At 45.6% G+C, this 23,123-nt stretch overlaps 1 protein-coding gene across 2 annotated transcripts in view; it reads left to right on the forward strand.

Annotated features, from left to right (window-relative positions):
• AUTS2 (activator of transcription and developmental regulator AUTS2) overlaps positions 1–23,123 on the forward strand; it is a 1,199,563-nt gene that overhangs the window by 1,061,199 nt on the left and 115,241 nt on the right. For both annotated transcript variants that reach the window (XM_036768802.1, XM_036768803.1), the window contains one exon: positions 21,746–21,794. In XM_036768802.1, coding sequence (XP_036624697.1) covers positions 21,746–21,794 — 49 coding nt within the window. The remainder of the gene's footprint in view (positions 1–21,745; positions 21,795–23,123) is intronic.

Consider the following 23,123-nt stretch of genomic DNA (forward strand, 5'->3'; position numbering starts at 1 on the left):
GACTTTCAGAGATAAGGTTTCATTTAATGAGTGTAAAAAGCCTCCTTTAAAAGAGAGAGAGAGAGAGAGAGAGAGAGAGAGAGAGAGAGGCAGAGAAGGTGGTGTCAGTGGAGCTAGAGAGAGAGTGTGATGATTTTTTTCCTGGTGTCAGCCAAGTACTTTATCACCTCCCTGGATCCTTCCGTAGCCTGGTAGCCACTGATAATGGCTTTGTGGACTGGTCTGGCTCTTCAGCTTCAAAAGCAGTGACTTGGTACCCGCTTTTAACTCTCTTTGGATGCTTGGAGCCCCATCTCCTCAGGGAAGAAGGAGGCAAGCCTGTGCTGGAGGGCTTAAAGACAGCCCCCTGAAAGCAGGCGGCAGAAAGGAAACGGGGGAGTCACATTTCCCGACAAACTATAAAGAATCCACAGTGGATTTCTGCGAGATACAGAGCTTGTCTGACAAGCGAGGGGTAACTAATGAGGAACAGAGCTATATCCCATTGCAACCAATTGTGTTTTGGTATGGAAAATATTTATCAAGTTCTTTCGCATTTGTTGATTCTCTTAAAAGTGACACAGTAAGAGCTGATCGTTTCCCTCCGACACATTTCAGGCGGGTAATTTCTATTCTAGTTATCTGCCTGCCTGCCGCATCTCAGGTATTGCCCTCCTCTGTGGAAAGGCTGCAAATTAATCCTTTTTTTCTTCATCAGGGAAATAATCAGCTCTCCTAAATCAGCCATTTTCCGCTGGGGAAGGCCAAAGGCTGGGTGATGTTATTGCTGAAATGTACTACTGGAAGAAGCATATTTGTACCCAGCAAACACCAAAAAGTGACTTTCTAGCTCCCCCGTCTTTCTTACCCTAGGAATGTTGAAATGCAATTAGATGATCTTAGCGTTTCTTAGGGCTGACTCAGGGTCAGAGGGTTAGAGCTAGAAGGAAACTGAGAGACCCTCTAGTCCACCTTCTCATTGTACAGATGAAGAATGCCCAAAGTCACCAAAATAGATTGTAGCAGAGTGAGGATTTGAACCCGGGCCTGGATGCAGATTCCCCTTTCTACCACATTCATTTGGCATGGGTGGCTCTTCTTCCTCCCCACAATTGCAGAGAAGGTGTGCTTGCCTCTGTACCCAGAGAATCACAGAGACCTAGTTCTTTGTTCTTGTGCTATAAAGCAGACACTCGCCTACATACTCATTAGTAAATCAGAAAGCATTTATTATGTGCTGGGCACTCTGCTAAGTGTGGGAGATAAAGATGAGAAACAGTCCTTGCCCTCAAGAAGCTCACATTCTTTTGGGAGAGCCAACGTATTCAGTGTAATGTTATCCAAAAACACAAAATAACCAAGCTGTGCAGAGAGAGACACTATAGAAACACTAATAAATGAATGAATGAATGAGTGAATGATTAAATGAAGAATGAATGAGTGAACAAATGAATGAATGAATGAGTAGTCAGGTTAATGAACACTAAAGTATTTCTGTATCATAGGAGCAAAGAATAAAATTATTTTCAGGCTCAGAGTCAAGGGTGGCTATATAAAATTAGGGTGTTTCTAAGGGAGAAGAGCCATAGGAATTCTACTTATGAAAGGAGATAAAATTTGCAAAGCTATGTAAATAATAATAGAATGTAAACTCCTTCAGGGCAGGGATGGTTCCATCTTTGCCTTTGTACCTACCGTTTCTAGTCCTGTGGCTGGCACACAGTAGGCACCGAAATGTTGATCCAATAGAGTTGAATTGAGAGAAGACAGAGAACTGGGGTCGGTGGAGACAGAGTGGGCAGGGTAGGAAGGGCATCCTGGGCATGAGGTAGTAATAATGTCTGGCGCTTCTATAGCTTTTTAAGGTTTGCAAAGCTCTTTACAGATATTATCTCATTTAGATACTATTTTAGAGAATAATTACTGTTAAAAAATCTTATCCTTCAGATCCCAGATTACATATTTTCTAAACTTAATACTACCCCCAAAAAATGGAGTATTAAAATATATGTGGGACCAGGTCCCTTTCTCTTCAGCCTGATCCAAGTTATTTGTTGTTTTTTTTTTTTTAATTTGATTTTTGGGAAATCAGAAATCACTCAATGACTTCCCGATGTGCTCTGTATTTCCTTGGCCAGAAGTGGCCAGATGAAGGCCAGGCCAGACTTAGAACATGGCAGTGTTCAGGGACTATGCTTCCAGGTTTTCATGTTCTTTTCCTAAGTTTTTTCCCCTCTAGATTGCAGATGAAAGAATTTGTGATGAGGCCCACTCAGCCCCTCCCTTCTTTGGGCTTTTCTTTTAAAAATGCAACATGTGTGTTTACAATACAAAGCTGAAAAAATATCCTGGGTGGGCACGTGGTACCATGTTACGGCTGGCTTGGAGCCTGGGAGGAGCATTTTAAAGCCAAAGTATTGCGTTGGGGAGGTTGAATTGTACGTGAATGGATGATATGGGAACTGGTACTTACCCTTCTGTCCCATTGACTTACCAGTAAATGAGGATGCAGAAGGTTTTAAACAGGGAAGGAACACTGGCATCAGATAACCCGGGTTCAAGTCCTGCCTTTAACCATTTCAGCCAGGATCAGTCACTTAACCCCTCTAGGCCTCAATTTTCTAATTTATAAAAGCAAAGAGTGCGACTAAATGGCTGAGGTCCCTTCCAGTTCTAAATTTACAAATCTGTGTTCCCTCCCTGGCCTGTAAAATGAGGGGCTGTGCTACATGGCCTTCAAATTTCCCACTAGCTCTAGAATTTTGATCTTATGTGCTCTTCCTTGGCTTTAATGTCCTCCTCTGTAAAATGGGAGGATGCTAAGGTTGCTTCCAACTCTGTATCTTTGATACTCTGAAAATTAACAACCACCCTACTCCCAGCCCAGATGGTTCCTCCCCATAGAAATCTAGAAGGTAAAGAAATGACGTGCTTTCTTTTCATAGAAACAGCACTCTTTACAACTAGCCAAGTTTAAGGGATTATCTGCCATAGGCGAGTTGCTGTTTGCAAGCCCAGTCAGGATCCTTGATTTCTTAACTTGTAACTGAATCACATCGACTGCACTCAGGAAGATGACACGCTCACTCTGGTCTCTCCCCTGCCTCCCAGGGATGACAAGAGTAGACAGGAGAGGAGCACAAAAGGAGGAGGGGGCTTCTGGAGGTGCAGATGAAAGCTAGCTTGCCTGTAAATTTCCCAGAAGCCTCCATTTTGGATGTGCGCTGTACAGCTTAGAGCCGGCTTCTCATCCGTCTCCCTCCCTCTCAGTTCATGTTCGGGTATTAATCCATACTCTGGCACATGAACAGATGGCCCATGGTGGGAGTGTTGGATGTCAAGAATTAGGCCTGGTGGGAGTTAATGTGGGAAAGGGAGGAGAAAGAAATACCCCTCCCTCCTGTAAGCTGTTAGTGTGGCTTTCTTTTCATGTGTTACTGACTAGCCCCCGACCAGCTGGCTCTCACGTTAACGCCGTTGATCAAAGTGGGAGTCAGGTGAGGAGGGTGTAGATCACTGAGTCCAAATCCATCCTGATTCCTGGAGCAGGGGACTTCAGAATACATGCCCTCCTCAAGGTGGGTCCAAAATGGGTTGTTTTTGTTTTTGTAGAAAGCTGAGTGCTGAGCATTCCGTGATGGATTGATCGGACGGATGAATACCACCAGTGTGACCATGGAGGTGGAGGGTCAGGGGTGGGGAATGATTACAGGTATCATCGACTCACAGCTAGTGTGTCATGCTTGCTGCGTCTGACCCTAGAACTCTTAACATTTGAGTAATATGCTGAGCTTTGAAGGAAACATGAGATTCTACAAGGGAGAGATGAGGAGAAAGGGCATTCCAGGCAACGGGAAATAAAAATTAAATGGGATGTGTGAGAAACAGCAAGAGAGGCTAGCTGAGCAGGGTCTCACCTCTAAGCGCAGCTTCCCTTTCCCACAGGTCTTTCTCAGTCATCTTCTCTCTTACTCAGGAAGTCTAACCAGCCTTTGGGTTTTTCCACTGGGGTGTGTGTGTGCGTATGTGTATTGAGGGTAGAGTAGGGGTGGGCAAAGGTGGTTCCTAGCCCAGATGGCAGGAACCATAAAGACAGCCGAGTCAAGCAAATCTTTCTTTTTTTGATTTTTGCAGGGGAATCCAGGCCAAACCCAAATTTTTTCAGTCAAACCCCAAGTCCCTCATGTACCTTCCTCGAGTGTGGGAGCATACAGAAGTGCCTTTGGATGGGAAGGGCTCAGTTCTTTGGCCCAGACCCACTTCTAATGCTGGTTTCCCCTTGAAACCCGAATCACAGGGTAGGCAGCCAAAGAAGGCAGCCCCAGCCATGGCATCCCGCTTTTATGTTAATCCAGCCTCAGGTTCCTTTGAAGGAACCTACAGTGCCTTGGCCTCTGCATCCAAACGCAATCTGGTTTGGATAAAAAGGAGGGAGCGCCAAAGTCGTTGTAGTTTGACAAATCCTTCCAACGGTCAAAAGGAAAAGGAGAAATTAGACCAGCGGTGCTGTTAACACTCACAAGCATAGTTGTTGTTGTTGTCGTCTTTGCTGTAAGTCAAATCAAAAACTCTTTTCATGCTCCCAGAGGGCTATCCTAGGTTCAGCTACCTGCTGGGCATTTGCCCTGTTTTCATTTCTTTTTTCATCATCTTCCTTAAATGTAAAGGTCCCATACTTCACATTGAAAATCATAAACTTAACACTGAAAAGTCACAAGAGGGCTTGCCAGATAAAGGGAGGTTAAGCCCGCAGCTGGAGAGTTGGAAGGGCTCTCAAAGGCTATCTAGTCCAGCCCGTTCTTTTTACAGATGAGGAAACTAAGGCCCAGGGAAGTTAAATGACTTACCCATGGTCACACTATTAGTAATCCATCAATCAATTACCAAGCATTTGTTAAATGCTTACCACTTGTCTATCTCGTACTAAGCTTTGAGGATACAAAGAATCAGTCCATCAATTGATAAACATTTATTAGGTACCTACTATATACCTACTATATTATTAGGTACCTACTATGTGCCAGGAACCATGCTAAGGGCTAGAAAAGAAAACATGCACAGAGAGACAGAGAGAGAGAGAAAGAAGGCAAAACACTATCTTTGTCCTCAAGGAATTTACATTCTAAAGGGAGCAAAAGAGAATGGCATTTATTAAACACCTACTGTGTGCCAGGCACTGTGCTAAGCACTATACAAATATTATCTAATTTTATTCTTTCAATAACCCTGGGAGGTAGGTCTTATTATTACCCCCATTTTATAGTTGAGGAAATTGAGGCAGACAAGTTAAGTGATTTGTCTAGGACCACACAGCTAGGAAGTGTCTGAGGCTGGATTTGAACTCAGGTCTTTGAAATTCCAGGCCCAGTGCTTTAAAACACACAAGTAACAAGAATATAAGATATATACAGAATATTGGAAAGAAATCTTCCAGGGATGGCACTAGCAGCAGGGTTGTCATGATTGGCCTCCTAAAGAAGGGAGGATTTGAGTGATATCTTAAAGGAAGCCAGGGAAGCTATGAGGCAGAGTTGAAGAAGAAGGTCATCTCAGGTGAGAGAGACTGCCAGGGTAAAAGCCTGGCATCGGGAAGTGGAGTGTTATGTGTGAGGAACAGCCAGTAGGCCTGTGTCACGGGATCATAGAGGAGCGCTTTTTCACATTTGGGTCCCAAGACCCCTTTAATGCTCTTAAAAATTACTGAAGACCTCCCACAAAGCTTTTCTTTGTGTGAATTATAGCTAGCAAGATTTACATATTAGAAATTAAAATATCTTAGTATAATTATGAAAATCATTTTGACCTCATGGACCCCCTAAAAAGGGTGTTAGGGATCCCTAAACCACACTTTGAAAACCACCATCATGGAGCTGCTAGAGGGGAAAAAAGTAGGAGAGTCCTGGAAATGTCGGAAGGTGCTGGATTGTAAAAGAATCTAAAAGCCGCCCAGAACCGAGATATTTGTGGTTGTTTGTCTTCCTGGCATCCCTACTCAGACGCTCCTGAAATTCATGTCAGCAGAAATCTCGAAGCATTGGCCTGTTTGGGTAGGGAAAAAAAATCCTGAGTGATCAATGAGGAGCCAAGAGTGAACCTCCCTTTGCCCAGAAGGGTTTAGTGGATGGTAGAAAGAAAACTGGACAGAAGTAGCCAAAGATCCATCTTTGAATCCAGACTGAGGAGTCCTTCCTCTGATCACCCACAAAATATCATCATCATCTGTTAACTTTCACACTGTTTCTTGTTTCTCAGTATTAAATGTTTTTTTTTTAAATTTCTGAGAGACAGAGAGAACAAAAGAGAGAGAGAGAGAGAGAGAGAGAGAGAGAGAGAGAGAGAGGAAGAGAGAGAGAGGAGATGGGGAGAGCAGGGGAATGTGCACAAGATATAATTTTTCAGGATCCAGCTTTAAAAAGAGATTCAGGAGCTCAACCTTTACCCTCTCCCATGATGCCTCTCTGTTAACATATGTGCTTTTCAGAAAGCAGAATTAATGAGTCATGGACAAGTGGGTGGCAGAGAGAGTTGAGTTTGTTGTTAGTCTGTACTTCCTTGCTGTGTAGGTGGCAATCAGATGTGAGGACCAATATTTGACTGTAGATTCAGTGGCTACATAGGATGTTTTATGGAGGGGTTTTTCCCCCACATACATAGACTTCTTTTGTTTCCTTTGTGGTTTACAATACACTCTGTGATGTCCGGATGTAAAATTTCTCTCTCTGCTTCTTCCCTTGGAAAAATATTTATTCCTCTCTGTGTCTCCGTAGTACGAGTCATAAACTAACACTGCCCAAATTATTTATTTCCCTCTCCTTATGCCAACATGATCGACTGTAGCAACCCAGGTACAGAACGGCATAGGATTTGGCTTTACAGCAGACAGAGCATGAGATATTGCAGCATCCATTCAGAGAGTGCTAAGCTAATAGGGTTTTCATTTAAAAATCACCAGTTACAGAATTGAGGGGAGGTACCAGGTAGGATTGGGGACCAGCTCTATCAGATCAGCTGGACATCTCTAAGGGATGAGATCCAGAAGTACAGTAGGTGGCATTGAGGAGAAACTCCTAGGGCCCAAAAATGAACTGAATAGGCTGGGCTACCCAGCGTAAGGTCAGAATGTCAAGAATTAGCAGGTGGGCAGAAAAGTAGAGGGTCAGCCTTGTCAGAAGTGCACACTAGACCAGCAGTCTCCTCTGCTGACTAGCCTCTTAACTTGGGGAGCAGGGAAGGTTGTAGAAAGAGGGCCCTTCTTTGAAGCTGTTTTTTGGCCTGTTCCCTTATTATCTTATCATCCCCTACACGCCTTAGTGACCAGTAAGCTATTTTATTTCTAGATGTCTCCAGGAAAACTTGGTTTGAAAAACAGCATCCTGGAATAGGCTAAAATGTTCACTCTTCATTCATTCATTCATTCATTAATTCATTCATTCATGATGGCGGTGTAACATAAGGAAAACTGTACTGTATCACTAGTGGAAAGACCAAATCTGTAGAACTAATCAGTCTAGAGGATTTCTAAGCATGAGAGAGAGAAATGTAGTTGTCTGTTTGGGGACTCAAGCAGGCTTGAACTCAGGACTCTTGTCCCCAAGCGAGGTCATCATGCCCCCATAGCTCTTTGACTCTCTAGCAAAGTGATCTCATGTTGTTTCAACAATCTGGCTAGCAGCTGTTGTGGGGGTGAAAGACCAACACAAGCCCAACAACAAGCATGCTACCAGCACGCTGCAAAAGCCCAGGTTCTTTTGATCTGCATTAGTAAGGAAAGCAACGTTAAGGGGTTGACAAGCTTACTTTAATTCAGCATACAAATACCATTCACTTAGTTCAGGGAAGAACCCAGCACCCTGAACTTCAGAGTGAATTACAAACAAATTACAAACATCTACAGGCAGACCAAATACAGATTCATAGTTACCAGCATCTAGGTTCAGCCCGGGAGCTCAGAACAAGGGCTAGCCCAGAGTCACGCGAGCTACCACTGCTGTGGGTGAGAGCTCCAAAAAAGAGGATGACAACCCCTAATTTAATATCTTTTTAAGGACTCACCCACATACTCGTCACAAAGAGGCAACTTAAAGCCACGTGGTCTAAAAGCCTCTGATGTCCCAAACATGTCACTCAAACTCATGTGAAAACTAGGCCCACCCCTGAGGCAAGGAGGTCACCAAGGACTCTCAATCTAATCAAGGAGACAAAGGCCAAACTCTTCAAGGGCACTTGGTTGAACTGAGTGCTAAGAGCCCATTTTGTTTACCAACACACATGTGCATACATACCTGAGTGTGTTCAGATTTCATACATGTGTGTGTATGTGTGTGTGTGTATGTGTGTATTCCCTGCTCCCAGAGGGCAGAGACTGTGTGTCTCTTACTTGTTTATACACACACACACACACACACACATACACACACATACACACATCTATAGATATAGCTGTGTGGGGAGAGAGAGAGGGAGAGGGAGAGGGAGAGGGGAGAGGGGAGAGAGGAGAGAGGTGATGTTATTTGTATAGGACACTCTCAGTGAGGAAGCCTCCTTTCTCGATGCTAAGTAGCACCTGCTCTCTATCTCAGATCTTTGGAGGGTAGCCTGGGGCACTGAGAGGTTCAATGATTTGCCCAGGGCCCCACAGCCACTGGGGCAGCTAGGTGACACAATAGTACACACAGCACCAGGCCTAGAGTCAGGAAGACTCATCAACTTGAGTTCAGATTTGTTTCAGACACTTATAAACTGACCCTGGGCAAGTCACTTAGCCCTGTTTGCCTCAGTTTCCTCATCTGTAAAATGAGCTGGAGAAGGACATGGCAAACGAAGAAAACCCCAAATGGGGTCAGGAACAATCGGACACAAGGTGACTAAATGATTGCAACACAAACAACTGAACAGACTTGAACAAGGTCATCCTGACCCTGAGACAGGCTCTCTATCTACCATGCAACACTCTCTCCCACCCCTTCTGTGTGTGAAAAATTGTGTGTGTGTATCCTTATATGTCTTTATACAAATGTTATGTATGTACGCAATATATGGATACAGCCATATAATCCTACCCAATAAACATTTATTAAGCACCTACTATATACCAGGCATTGTCCTAAGCAATAGGGATGCGATTAATAAGAAGACAATCCCTGTCCTCAAGGGGCTTACAATCTAAAAATGAAATATAACCGATGTTTACAAATTGCTTCAAGGTTTACAAAACGTTTTACGTACATTATCTCTCTTAACACAGCCTTCCCCAACAACCGGCTGAAGTAGGTACTCCAGGTATCATCCCCATTTTTCAGATGCCTTAGAGAATGTGAGTAATTTGTCCATGGCCGTACAGCTAGTAAGTATCAGAGGCAGGATTTGAGCTCGGGTCTTCCAGACTATAACCAGCTCTCAGTCCACAGCCATCCAGCTGCCATACTGCACTGATCGGGGGTTATTAGCGCGCTGGTGAAATCAGGACCATTCTCTTATTTGAGTGAAGTCTGACCCAGGCCCAGGAGTAGCTTAGGGCTTAGAGTCAGTCAGTCTGTGTAGGTTTCTCATACATTTCTGCCATGCAAACAAACAAAAGACACAGTCCCCGTCCTCTGGGAGCTTCCACTCAAACTGAGAGCAGAGCATAGCCCCAGAAGAAGAAATGTGTATTGTGTAGCTTCAGTCCTTCGATTGGACAGGAAATCATAGTGTAATTCAAAGAAGTGGGTGGACCCAGAGGTATTCTAAGGGGACAGTTTACCAAAGAGGAAGAGAAACCTCAGAAATGGAAGTCATTGTCCAAGGCCTGACCAGCCTCCACAAAGGAGTGGTCCTTCAGCAATCTCATTGTTCCCTCCATCTCTCAGGCCATTAAGGCCCCTGGCCCCTGTCCTCAGTGAGCTACTGGAGGGATGCTAGAGACTTCACTATGATGTAACAAAGCATACAGAGTAGAGAGAAAGCTGGCCTCCTCGTGAGGAAGATCTGGGTTCAGTTGTCCCTTTGGCTGTGTGACCCTGGGTAAATCATTCAACCTCTCAGTGCCCAGGCCAGTCTCTAAAAGACCAGAGTCACCCAATAGCTGCTTATCTTCATTGATGTTAAGGAGGTTCCTGCATGAGAGTTCTCTTCCTCAGAGAAAATCCACATCTGGTCTTGATAGTCAGATAGACAGGATGAAGAGTGCTAACAGGTGAGAGGATCAGGAAAAGCCTGAAGCTTGTGAGGCAGAGAAGAGGAGGCAGGGGGAAGATGGCACCTGTGTATAACAGCTAACCATCCAGATTGGTGTTAGCATCTAATGTGAAATCAGGTTGGGAAGGCAGACTGCAAGCCGAAATGTGGAGGATTTTAAATGTTTGATGGAGGAGATGGCAAGAAGGAGCCCCTGAGGGTTATTGAGCCAGAGTGGGGTGATTTGATTAAAACTGTGTTTTAGGAATATTCTTTTGGTATCGATGTGAACAGGGAGACCTATTAGGCAGCTCTTGGATAGTCCAGCAGATGGGTGGTGAGGGTTTGAATTAGGGTGAGGACAATGTGAGTGGAAAGAAGGGGAGGGATCAAAGAGACTTTGATCCTCCCTAGCAGCATGGACCACTCCTCCACTGAGGAAGACTCCTCCCAACAGACTCATAAACCCAACAGATAAAGACTCCCTGTTGTACCAGATTATTAACAGGAGGTTAATATTTGAGACAGGACAAACATTTTTCCAATTTTTGCTTTTGATGTGGTGTTTGCAACTCTTATGGTGCTCTCCACTTAAATGTCTTCAGAAAAAAACACTGGGCTCATTGCAATTTACCAGAACAGTAATTGTTGTGGCTGATAGACACAAAAATGCAACCAGTGTTTAACTGAAAGTGGAATTGATTGTCAGCGCTTTTGATCTGGAAGAAAACTTGGAGATCCCCCAGTCACAGGATCCTAGACCTAGAGCTGGCATCTTAGAGGTAGTCTAGGCCACGTCTTCATCTCACGGATGGAACTGGGGACTACAAGGGAAGTGCCTTGTACACTGTCATTTAGGGAAGAGGTAGCATTTGAACCCAGAATGCCTGGTTTTTTCCACCATATTTCCCTTTCATGTCACCAATGAAGAAGTGGAATCCAAGGGCACATTCTAGAATGGAACCTAGGGCTCCTGGCTCTTTTCACTATGAGATACTGTATCTGAAGTTTAAATTCTGGGATTTCTACACACCCCCCACTCCTAATAAGTAACTTTACAGATTTAACACCTCTCCTCCCAAGTTAACTCCAACCCCAAAATAGCCCTGACCTGCTTCTAAGACCTCTACTCTTCTTTTTTTACAAGCCAAAGGACAGTTATATTATTGTCTCTGCCCCGTTAGTGCCTGGTACAATGCCTGGCACATCAAAGGTGCTTAATAAATGCTTATTCATTGACTGATGGATTGTTGGTTCCATAGATAGTAAGCATACTCATAGGTGAGGTCAGCCTTTAGCAGTGTGACTTAAAATTAAATTCAACAAACATTAAGCACCTACAATGTTCAAATCTGGCAGTCAATCAAGGTGGGCTGAAGGCATGCACCCGTGCATGAATGAACATCATCGGCATAAAATCTTGCAATCAGGGGTCTGAAATCATAAGAAGTCTTTTTTTTCCTAAAGCATTTTTTAACTTAGTTCTGCTAATTCACGGTACAAATGGAACCTCAAGTCAAGGCTTCCGACTCTTAGAATTTGCCATTTCAGAAGTAACAAACACGCACACTTAGTTGTTAAACTTCCCACAATGATAACTTCGGATGCATTTTTGAGATTTGAAGGAAGAGAGGGGGCTCTTAATTTAGCTCCCTCAGTGTTTTATTTTCAGCTGGCTTAATCTGTAAACTTGGCAGAGTTCTTTGGATGTTTCAGAAACACGAAGTATTTTAAACATCTGAGCAATTTCACATTTAAAAGGCAGTCGACTCCCCCTATTGAGTGGCTGCTTGTCATTACTTTTTCCCCCACCAAGGCTTGCTGGACTTAGTGGGAACTAAGAGGCTTCAATTGTTCCTAAGCAGCCGCCGCTGGAGTTCATTATGTCAGCCCTCCTCGATCTATGGCGTCAGAGTAGATGGGTTCCAGCCTAGGTCTCCCTAATCTTCAGATTAAGATTCTAATAAGAGGAAGTTAAAATCTTCATAGACAGGCTATAATGGAGCCTGGTCCTAATCCTTGTACTCAGCGTGTCAATGTCTCATTATCCAAGATGTGGATTACCCAGACCTCTTGATTCTCCTTCCCTCCTTCCTGGTTTCTCTCACCTTCCCCTGACACACAGTTTTTTTAACTCCCCTCTCCGATGATTAAAGCCCCGTCTGCAGAGGAGAGGTGACAAGAAAAGGGGAACTCTATCGGAATAAACTTTGATACTTCTGTAAATAGCTGCTTTGGGATTAGAGGATCTTCAATCCCTGATTTTGCAAACTGTAGATAGATATAAAGTCTTTAAAGACAAGGACTGAGTTTTTTGTTGTTGCTTTGAATCCCTAGACCCTAACATGGTCCTTGTCATAGAGTAGACATTTTGTAAATGCTTGTTCACTAAAGAAATGGGATCATAAACTTATGCCGTACAGATGTTCTAATCAAGGGATTATTAACCTCATTTGCATCATGGACACTGTCATGGCAGTCTGGTGAAGCCCATGGATCCCTTCTCAGAATCAGAAGTTTTTAATGCATAAAATAAATTGTGTAGGATTACAAACTCTACTGAAGATACAGTTATCAAAATACTTTTAAAAACAAGTTCACAGATTTTAGGTTAAGAACTGCTTATTTGCTGTTCACTTGTTTCAGTCATATCTGACTCGTGATCTTATTTGGAATTTTCTTGGCAAAGATACTGGAGCGTTTTGCCATTTCCTTCTCCAGCTCATTTGACAGATCAGGAAACTGAGGAAAACAGGGTGAAGTGACTTGCCCAGGGTCACACAGCTTGTAAGTGTCTGAGGCAGGACTTGAACCCAGGTCTTCCAGACTTGCAGGTCAAGTACCTTATCTATAATACTGCCTCTGATTTTATATTTGAGGGAATTGAAGCCTAGGGTGGTCGAATGACTCACCTACTTAGATAGATTTAGAGATGGAGCATTGATTGAGAAAGGGAAGGGATCTTTGAGGTAAATAATTCCATCTCCTTATTTTACAGTTTAAGAAACTGAGTCCCGGAACAGTTAAGTGACTAGCATGAAAATCATCAGATCATAGACTTGGAGACGAAAGGGACCTTTGAAGCCTCTAGGTCAATACCCTTGTTGTATAGTTGAGCAATCAGAGACCAGGAGCTCATGGGTGATTTGCCCAAGATTATTACCCAGAGAGATATTAAATAACAGAGTTAGATCCTCCAACATTCAATCTAGCATTCTCTCCAGTGTTCCCACAGCCATGTTTGGGAAAATGTGACTTGTGGACTATTGCCATTCTCCCCCACACCTCCACTCCCCATAAGTGCTGGCAGTCAAGAGATCTTGGCCTGTAAATGTATGTATGCCTGCATGTAAGCACACGTACACATCTACACTTGCCTAAAGCTTTCCTCATAGGCCTAATATCCCTGATAATCAGGAATGAAAATTGAATGGGTACCATGAAAAGCCTCTGAAAACCCAACGCTTGTGCTGATACAAACTAGAGGATGAACTGAGTGGTTTGTTTTTGTTTTAATTGGGCATCTAAGTTGACTCATAGGCATGTGTAGGTGGCTGTTTTACATCAGTAAGGGACCTGGTGTAAATTGTAGGGAAGAAAAATTGGATATTCTGCCTTGATTGGCTCTTAATCTTAATTTAAGCAGAACTGAAGGAACTTGGGCAGCTTGGCTGAGAAGGTTGCTTCATGGGTATTGTACTTTGAACCAACACTGAAATGGGTTTTCCTTAAATTTCCCCATTTCTCTTCAGCTCTCTTGGGTTAATGGGAGCAGCTTTAAAATGTTATTTGTTTCAACCAGCTTGAGGGCCCCCTTGGCTTTTTCGCTGTGAGTGCCATCAGTCAACAAGCACCTATTAAGTTCCTTCTGTGTGCCAGGCAGTGTTCATAAGTTCTGGGGATGCCAAGAGAGATAAAAACAACCCCTGCCCTCAAGACGCTCACAATCTAATGGAGACAGCATGGAAACAACTATGTACAAAAAAAGATAGACAAGAGAAACTGGAGAAACAAATAAACAAGAAAGAGGCAGGATAAATTGGAAATAACAAACAGAGGAAAGGTACTGGCATCAGAGGTACTGCTGTTAGCAGCTGGAAGAACTAGCCTCTCTTTTACATACTAGAGAAGCCCCTGGTCTGACTGGGGTGATCGTAGAGAAATATTGTCCACACTAGCGTCAGCCCCCTCCACCACCACCACTGTCATCATCACCACCAGCACTTTCCCAAGCTCTGGTTTTCCTCTCCTCCTCCTTGCCCTCCTCCCCCCACCCTAAGGCATTACCAATTACCTCAAAATTTAGAGGGGGAGGTTTTTTAGAATAATGGAATTTCTTTTTAGCAGAAAGCTCTCAAATCAAAATGAGTTTTATTTAAATGCTAAAAGAAAAAACAAAAAACACCCACCCAAAGCGTAGGTCTCTTCTTTCTTTGCAGATTTACCCCACCCCTCCCTCAAAAAAAAATCTTTTTGATTCTATGAATTAAGTTGCATTGAGCTTCCTTCAGAAAGCTTAGGAATCCCTGCTGTAGTCCCTGGCTCTATCCATGCATGCGGCATCTATGTGGCATACAGTATTTCCCTCTCCCCCATTCCCTCTCCTCTCCTCCCCTGGCATTTGATCTCACGCCTTGTGTGTGCTACATAACAAAGGTAGCAGTGAAGTGGAAAATCAGGACTGTAAGCCTCCCTCTACACTCGTTACTCACGGGGCACTTGAACCCTCCAGACCGAACATCAAGCCGACTGTACAATCCCTTTATTCATATAGTTCTGACTATTACTGGCTCCTGACTGCTTGGTATTGGAGTAGGGCTAACACAGGCTGGAGGAATCCGTCATTCCCCCGCTCCTCCCTCCCTGCAGGTGCAGGTGCTAAGCCCGAGCCTCCCCTCCCCCACCGGGCCTGGCTGGGAGTCCCCAGTCCTTCCAGGAACTGCCCCTAACCCCAGGGTGGCACTTCCCTTTTCAGGGGCTCTTGTGGTGTGGAAAGAACCAGGTCTGCTCCCTGCGGGGAAGTAAAACAAAGACCCGGTGGAGAAGTGGCGATTAAAGTGTGAGGAAGCTGAGCAGGCTTGGACGTTCTGCGCGGGGGATGTCAGGGACGGTCCTCGGCCTGTCTGCATACTTCCAACAAACATTTGTGCTGCAACACCTTCATACTGTCTGAAAAGGCCTACAGAGATGCATAAAAGAATCAGAAGAGGGTGAGGGTCAGGAGTGCCTCTCGGGGCTCAAACAGGACCACTTCGCAGCTCCTGCCTCCGGGTCCCCTGGGCCTGAGTTGGCAGCCAAGCCGAGCCATCAGGGGCTACGAGCCTGCTGCTGAAATGGGGGTCTGTGGGAGTTGGAGGGTGTGCGTCGGGTGAAGAGGCTCGGTTATAGGCCAGTTGACATCCCTGACATGACAGCCGATTGGGTTTCTTTCAGTGAGATAGGATGATCAGGTTGAGGGTCTGGGCTGCGTGTCCCAGGAGGAGAAAGGGAGACCTTGGTCTCGGCATAACCTGCTCGGGTGCAGCAGCAGGCGGCAGCTGCTTGCCAGGGGAAACCTCGGAGCTCTCTCGTGCCCAGCGCGGAGGGCTGAGGAATGCTTCCGAGCGGGATATGGTTGAGCGAGGAAGTACCAGCAGCTCCCGCTGTAGCCGCTCCGCTTCGGGTCCCAGCACTGCCGGCCTCGCAGCCCACTTTCCCTCGCTGTGTGCGCCAAGGGATGTGGAGTTTAGGAAGAAGCCAAGGCTCGTCGCCAGGCGCGGGGTGGGATCCCTCTAGTTTGTTGGGCGCCCCTGGACTGCACAGCCCAGGAGTGAAGCAGGGACCAAGCCTTAGCCCAAGGAGGGGGCCGGGGGCTGCGAGGGGTGTGCGCCCCGGGAGCGCAGCGCCGCGCTCGGCGAGGGGCCGGGACAGCACAGCTGAGCGCAGCGCGCCCGAGCCCGGCGGGCGCAGGGACTGCGCGGGGAGAGACCAGGAGACGGGAGGAGTGGCGGGGCGGGGAGAAGCGGCGAGGAGGCGGAGGCGGAGGCGGTGGCAGAGGAGGAGGAGGAGGAGAAGGAGGAGGAGGAGGAGGAGGAGGAGGGGCGGCCTCGGCGGCGGCTCGGGCTCCGGCGCTGGCACTGCAGCTGGATCGGAAGTCCCTCTCCAAGCAGCAGAGAGGAGCTGAATGAGGCGCGTCTCCGCGCAGCCTGGAGAGAGAGGGAGCCCAGCGCAGAGAGGAGCGGATCGTCGCCGCTGCGCACCGCTCCATCCTCGGGCCAGCCGTCGGATAGGAGAGGAAGGGGCGCCCGCCCCTTGTGCAGCTGCAGCGCCTGGTCTCTCGGCCGGCCTCCCGGGCGGCGGCGCCTGCGAGCGCAGCGTAGCAGAGGGGACCTTTCGGCGGCGCCGGCTGCCAATGGAGTTCACTTGAGATGTGACAGCGCGGGAGGAGAAAGGCGCCGGGGAGTGAGAGGCAAAGCCTCGGCCACCTCGCAGCCGACCCCAGCCCGCCACCCCGAGGGGAGCTGGGACTCTTTCTACAGCCGGGCTGCCCCGGGAGGAGTTGGGGAGCCAGCCCCCCAGTAGCATCAGCTGCGGCCGCTGCAACCCAAGTGGTCTGGGGACTCTTGGAGCTTAGCCTCCGCGGCCGCCTGGAGGAGGAGCCGGAGGAGCCGCCGCCGCCTCTGCCATAGGCACAGCCCCAGCCGCGCTCTCCTCTCCTCCACTCCCTCCCTCCCTCCGTCTGCACATGGTCTCCTTTGTCCTGTCGCCGCCGCCTCTCTCTTAGCTCCAGTGCGCGGTGGCGGCGGCGCTTTCCGCGCGCGCACACACACGCGCACACACACTCACCCTCGCGCGCACACACACACTCGGGCAGCCGCCCCCCCCCCCTTTATTTTTTGCTCCTCGAAAATCTTCGGGGCGTCGCAGGGCTGGGGAGCCCAGTTGGGCAAACGAGGAGACGAGGCGCGTCCGGGCGCCCGCCGGCCGACGGACCCAGCAGCACCCAGCGGATGGGTGGCTGGCTGGGTGTGCGAGTGGCTTTTACCGAGGCTCGTCCCCAGAAAAGAGGAATTGCCCTCGTCCATAGAGGATCTTAGGCTGGGAGGATTCGCTTTGAGACTTTAATCAGCCAAGGACGAACCGTCTCCGAACAGCCCAGGCACAGTTGGGGCCACTTGCTACGTGTGTTTGGGGGGGGGTGTTTCTTTTTTCCCTCTCTTCGCTCGTCTCCTCCCGCTCCCCTCAAACCCTACTCTTCTTACCCCTGGGAGATTTGGAAGCAAACCATGAACTTGGGGCTGTCTGGGCCCCCAGCGGAATCCTTGGCCACCAGGTAATGAAAATCCCTCTGGAGTCTCCTTTTCTACCCCATCCCTCCGGGCCCAGGGCTTCGAGAAGCCCGGGAGGATCGGGAGAGGAATCTGTCCTCTCTCGCTCTTTACCTGCCTGTCTCCTTGCCTCCCTTCTCTTCCCGTCGGTCTCACTGGGCTGTCCGTGGCCCCGGGAAGGTTTGGAGAGTGCATGGGGCCGCCGAGTTCCCCATTCTCCCTCCCCAGGGCAAGTGTGGATGTGCTTGCGAAGAGAAAAGGACTCCCATTGCGGGCAGACTGGAGCGGGGGTGCCGCCGCACTCTCCCCTACCTCAGCTCAGCCTGGCTTGGGGTTTTTATTGTCTTGCTAGGTGGGAGGGGGCGGCGGTGGAGAACCCCCCGGTTCTGGGCTCACCGCCTCGGCCCTAGTCTCTCTCCCAGCCCCCGTTGGCTCGGTCCAACCTCCTTCCTTCCCAGGCGGCTGGATTAGCAGACAGCCAGCCAGCAAGCCAGCCTTTGTACTTTTCTTTCTTTGAGAGGCGATCTCGGGAGCCTGGGGGGGAAGGAGGGAGGGAGGCGGGGGCGCCAGAGCTTGGGTGTTGGAGGGGAGGAACTGGGGGCTCACTTTAAGGTAGGATTGGCCTTTGAACTCTGTTAAAGCTGGGGGGCGGCTTCAGGGTCCCTCCAGTCATCGCACCTACAGCAAGCAGATGACGGAAGGGGGACTAGAACTTTGCTGGGGAAGGGGGAGAGCGCCCTCCCATCTGCCCACACCAGGCTCTCCCCCAGCCCCTTGTCCCATGCCCACATCTCCTTCCCCAAGTGCCCCCGCAGAGATCCTCGGCAAGGTTCCCAAAGACTGGGGTGGGAGGAGTAGGATTAAGGATAGTTCGGTCTTTGGGAAAGGAAAGGGAACGGATTTGGAAGATTTGGTTTCTCTATTCCCTTTTTCTGTCCATCTCCGACGCTGCCCAAGGCCTTAGATGCAGCTATGTTGAGCTGCAATGTCTCAGCCCCTTCTTTCCCGACCCGGGCAAGCTGGGACCAGTTGCTGGACGTGGGGCTCTCCAGCTCTCCTTTCCCACCGGACTTGGCAAACAAAGTTATCTCTCCTAAAAATAGAGGTCGAGAAAATAGCGCAAAGCGCGATCGAGAGACACATCCCCAAAGGTAGTGAAGTGAAAGAAAAAGTTTGGAATGAAATTGGGCTTTGCGTGAATTAGTTCCTGAGTTCGAGGCAGGAATTTTTCTTTTCCTCGCTAGAATTCACTTGCAGTTCGTAAGTGCGGGGTTGTTGGAGATAGAATGCCTAGAGTGGAAATTCTGCCCGGCCAAGGATGGCTGTCTTGTTTCGTATTCACTACTAGGGGTCCAAGTCTTGCACATTTTCCCGAGCAGCCTCTGGGTTGCTTCTCTGCCTTTATTTTAATCCTATTCACTTTTCCTTAAGAGCAAACACATGATTTTGCATGTAGAAACAGCACCCCCTCCCCAAAAAAATCTGCAGAGAGCGAGAGAGAGATTAAACCCATCAGCTGTAGATGCAGCGGCTTCACTGGGTCCCTCTCCAAAGACCAGACGTAGAAGGAAGGGGCTGATGGTCATCAAAATGTAGACGCCTTTAGTTTCGACTGCATCGTTAGGCTGACCCGAGTTTAAGAAATTCAGTGAAAGAAAGCAAGATTCCTCCATCCCTGAGATTTCCTGGAAAGGGTACGACAGCCTGTTAGTTCTCAGTGAAGTGTCTCAGCTTTAGCTGTGCGAGAGAAAACCAAAAGAAAAATCAGTTCAGAAATTGGGGGTGGGGGGAGGGGGAAGATCCAGACTCTTCCTTAAGGGAAGAGGAAAAAGAAAGCCTGCAAATCGAGGCCCATGCATCCAAATAATTCCCAAAGTTTTCTGAAGATGCAATGAGAATTAATTTTATTTTGTTTTTCTCCTGTTTGGGAAACAAAAAAAAAAAAACCTCGTTAGAGAAACAGCTGTGTTGTTGTTTTTAAGGCTATTGGGTTCCTTCAGATCTTTAAATGATTGGATGAGGGAGAAAATCCCCCAACAGATTCAAGAACCTAAATCAGAGTCTTCCTGGTATTGATTGATCTGGAAAACTCTTATGGGGACCAGAGCTGGGAGGTTTTAGGCATTTTGTGCTTAACCTGCCCCAACAGGAAAGCTAAAAATACCTTTTTCTTCCCCTCTGTGTGCAGAAAATGTATTCTTTAAGCCTCTGTAACTGTCCTTGTAAAATTATTTCTTTAACAATTTAATGTTGTTACTTCCAAAATCCAGCCTTAATTTAGGTATAATATGCCTTGTAATGGTTGGGAATCCCCACATTTTCTCAGGTCATTTTTATTTAACTAGAACAAACACCAAAAAGTCACTGTCTCTTTCCTCCATTAAAAAAAATGTTTTGACTTTGTTTTGACAGCAGTTTGTTGGGAGTGGGGGGCATTCAGTTGTCATGAATTTCGTGGAATGGAGCTGAAAAGATAGAATAACTAAGTGAATTCTGATGTAATAGGACCTTAGCTTGTAGGATGGAAACTAAGTTTCCAGAAACCTTGCTTTAGGTTTTTAATTTCTGTTACATTATTCCTTTAAGTTAGAATATGTTCTGCCCAGCGTATTTCTTTTAATCATTTCAAGTGACTGTATTTGGGTGGCTTCCTTTCCCCTTTCTCTCCCCATAGCCACCTTTTTTTTTTCCTTTTTTTGGTCGGGTAGTTGGTTCTTATTAGGAAGAGCAAAGACATAGCATGGATTTCAATCTAATTGTGTTTTTATAAGGCATATTTCAATTTACAAGAATAATCTCAGCCTATTTTAATAAGTTCATACAAGATGTATCAAGTAAAAACCGATCTGGTATTATGAAGGAAAATAATGGCTCTTTGTTAATTATTAAGAATATTAAAAAATGTTTAGTGTTCACTGGATCATAAGTGAATGAGCATAGATATATATATATATATATATATATATATATATGCATAATCCTTGGGAACACTGCCGAGATATATTTTTCCTGCAGAGGCAAACTGATCATCCTACGCTCCATGAAATAAAGGGGTTTTCAGTTCTTTTAGTGTGGACACAACAACAAAGTAAAATAGGAATGAATCAAAACAGAAAAATGGTCACAGAAAAAAAACAAAAAGCTAAACATGGTTGGCTACTATTAATTCAAAAATCCAGCATGTGCTATAGTTCTGCCTCCACATTTATCTAACATTCTATTAATCATTTTCAATAACAACTATCTTTATATGTATAAAGATTTTTTTTTCCCTTTAGAGAATTATTCCCTCAAAAACTATGGTTTAGGAACCAGCAAATCTCACCGCCACCATTTCTTTAACCACAAGCTAGCTGTTTTTGTTTTTAATTCAGTGTTTAAGATTTCAAAAAAAAAAAATCCTTCTGGCATTTTCAAGAGCCCTACAAATAGGTAGTTCCAAAAGAGGACCCACAGAATTTTTTTTAATTGCCCGTGTTTTATTTCTTGAAATAAAAGCATGTGTATGATGAAATTACCCTTTGAGGAATGATCATAGCCTGTTTGAGAGAGCTTTTTTTTCACCTATTTCACCTATTTCAAAACTGCTTTGATAATCAGTAGACATGATCTTTAGGAAATGGGAAAAGAGGAAATGACAGAAAGCTGTAGAGTGGATGGATATTTGTGCACGTTAAGATGTATCTAATTTGGGAGACCAAGGTCAAACTGTGGCTAACATATAGGGGAAGGGAGGTTGATTATAAGCCAGAATTTAGATATATGTATTATATATGTATATATATATGTATATATATACATATATACATACATACACATTATATATATATGCGAATTGGCCTGCTTTCTAGGATGAAAAGCCAAAATTTGAATGATAAGTATCCTGGTTTCATGAAAGAAAATGGAAAAAATAGGCAACAACCCCCCCCCCCCACCCCCATCATAACATAGCTAGAAAGAAAGAAGTATTTTGAAATAATAGCTTGTCAGTTAATCACAAAATCATTGTGTAACTAAACTGAATGATTTGAGAGCGTAGAAATAGGTTTTGTACTGATAACATGTTGAATCAGGACACATTTTTATTTTATTTTATTTTATTGAGATCCCCCCCCCCCCCCCAAGTAAAGAACTGCACTGCAGAGTTCATACTTATGGTCAGATAGCACCACCTTATGGATGGCTTTGCAGAATTGCAGCTTTCCATTTTTCTTGGCCCCGGGGTAACTTGCCTGGTTTTCTTTGAAAATATAACGAATTGATAATACAAGATATTTTCTTTTTTTCCTCTTGTTGTTTTTCAGGTTTCTGATGCCAGCTCGGAGAAACTTTTCAACACTGCTGTAAACAAAGGTAGGACTGGTTTACTCCATGGCCTTTGAATAATTCAGTCTGTGCTTATCGGTGGCTTCCATTCTGGATCATGCCTAACTCTTTGACCTGTCTGTTTGGGACTTAGTTGCTGTCATTATTTTGGTGCCTTTTTTTCCGAAGAAGAAAAAAAAAGGGGTAGGGGAGGAAGGAGGATGATTTTTAAGTAATCCACGGCCTCTGAGCAATACTAAGAAATCTCTCCCTACCTCCGTCTAATTCAGATGAGCTTGACTTAAATGACAGTTAGATGGCTGTGACTGTGAATGATGGTCCTAAGGATGCCTTAACTTCCCTGTTATTTATCAGTGGATAGAGAATCCTAAGTAGCCAATTTGTACCCCTGACTATAATAACCAACAGATGTTTTGAGTATTTCGCTGGTCATAAACTGTGCCTTCCTGTGCTTTGTGCTTTTGGTAAAGTTAATAAGTGATAGAAAGAGTGAAATTGAAAAATGCACTGTCCCATTAATTTCTCCCAAATAGCAATAGATAATGTGAGCTCCTAATGATATAACAGTGCATTAACAGAAAACTAGTCCTAAATCGCCACCGATGGACTCTTCTCTGCAAGCAGCGTTGTTGGAAATAATGTGTTTTAGGGGAGGGAGGTTCCCCGCCCCCCAGGTCCCAGACTGCAGAGGTGTATAATTTGAAAGGTTTAAATTATGGAAAATCTATTCCCCCTGCCCCCTTTTTGTCCTTTTCTTTGTATTGCCTGGTTTATATAGCCATTTCTGCATGGTAATTGCTTGGTAAAGATGGTGTGCTTTCCTCTTTCCTTTCACCGTGTCTTAAATGTGTAGTTTCTTAGCAGTACTGGAACCTATCTGAGCCGAAGTAGTCTTAATAAATTGAAATTTGAACCTCTTCTGCATTATATAGTTGTCTGGGCTCATATTTTCGCCTGGCAATTCATCGGCTCCGGCTCCAACCGCAGCTATTTTGAGCATCCCAGATTATGTTAGAATTTGGACTGAATGAAATTTTAAATAGTACATTATTTTTAGGGTTCCCAGAAGGTGCGCCTGCTTACTTCCACCGCGTTTGCTGGCGCTCCCAGGATGACTTGGGATGCATATTGAATTTTATCTTTTTATTGCATAATGGAGGAGTATTCTCGTTTTATGTTTCATCATATTTTTTGATGGACTGAAAAGTTTGTATAAATTTGTTATCCATAATCCTAAAAGCCAAATAAAGGAGAGGAGACGGGTAATTCATGGGCCTGCCGAGCTCATTCATAGGCAGAAACGTGTAATTGTTTATTGCAGATTTTGAAGAGGAAAGAGTGTTTGCCTGGTACTCC

This window comes from Trichosurus vulpecula, chromosome 7, assembly GCF_011100635.1.
Source record: "Trichosurus vulpecula isolate mTriVul1 chromosome 7, mTriVul1.pri, whole genome shotgun sequence".
Lineage (NCBI taxonomy): Eukaryota > Metazoa > Chordata > Mammalia > Diprotodontia > Phalangeridae > Trichosurus > Trichosurus vulpecula.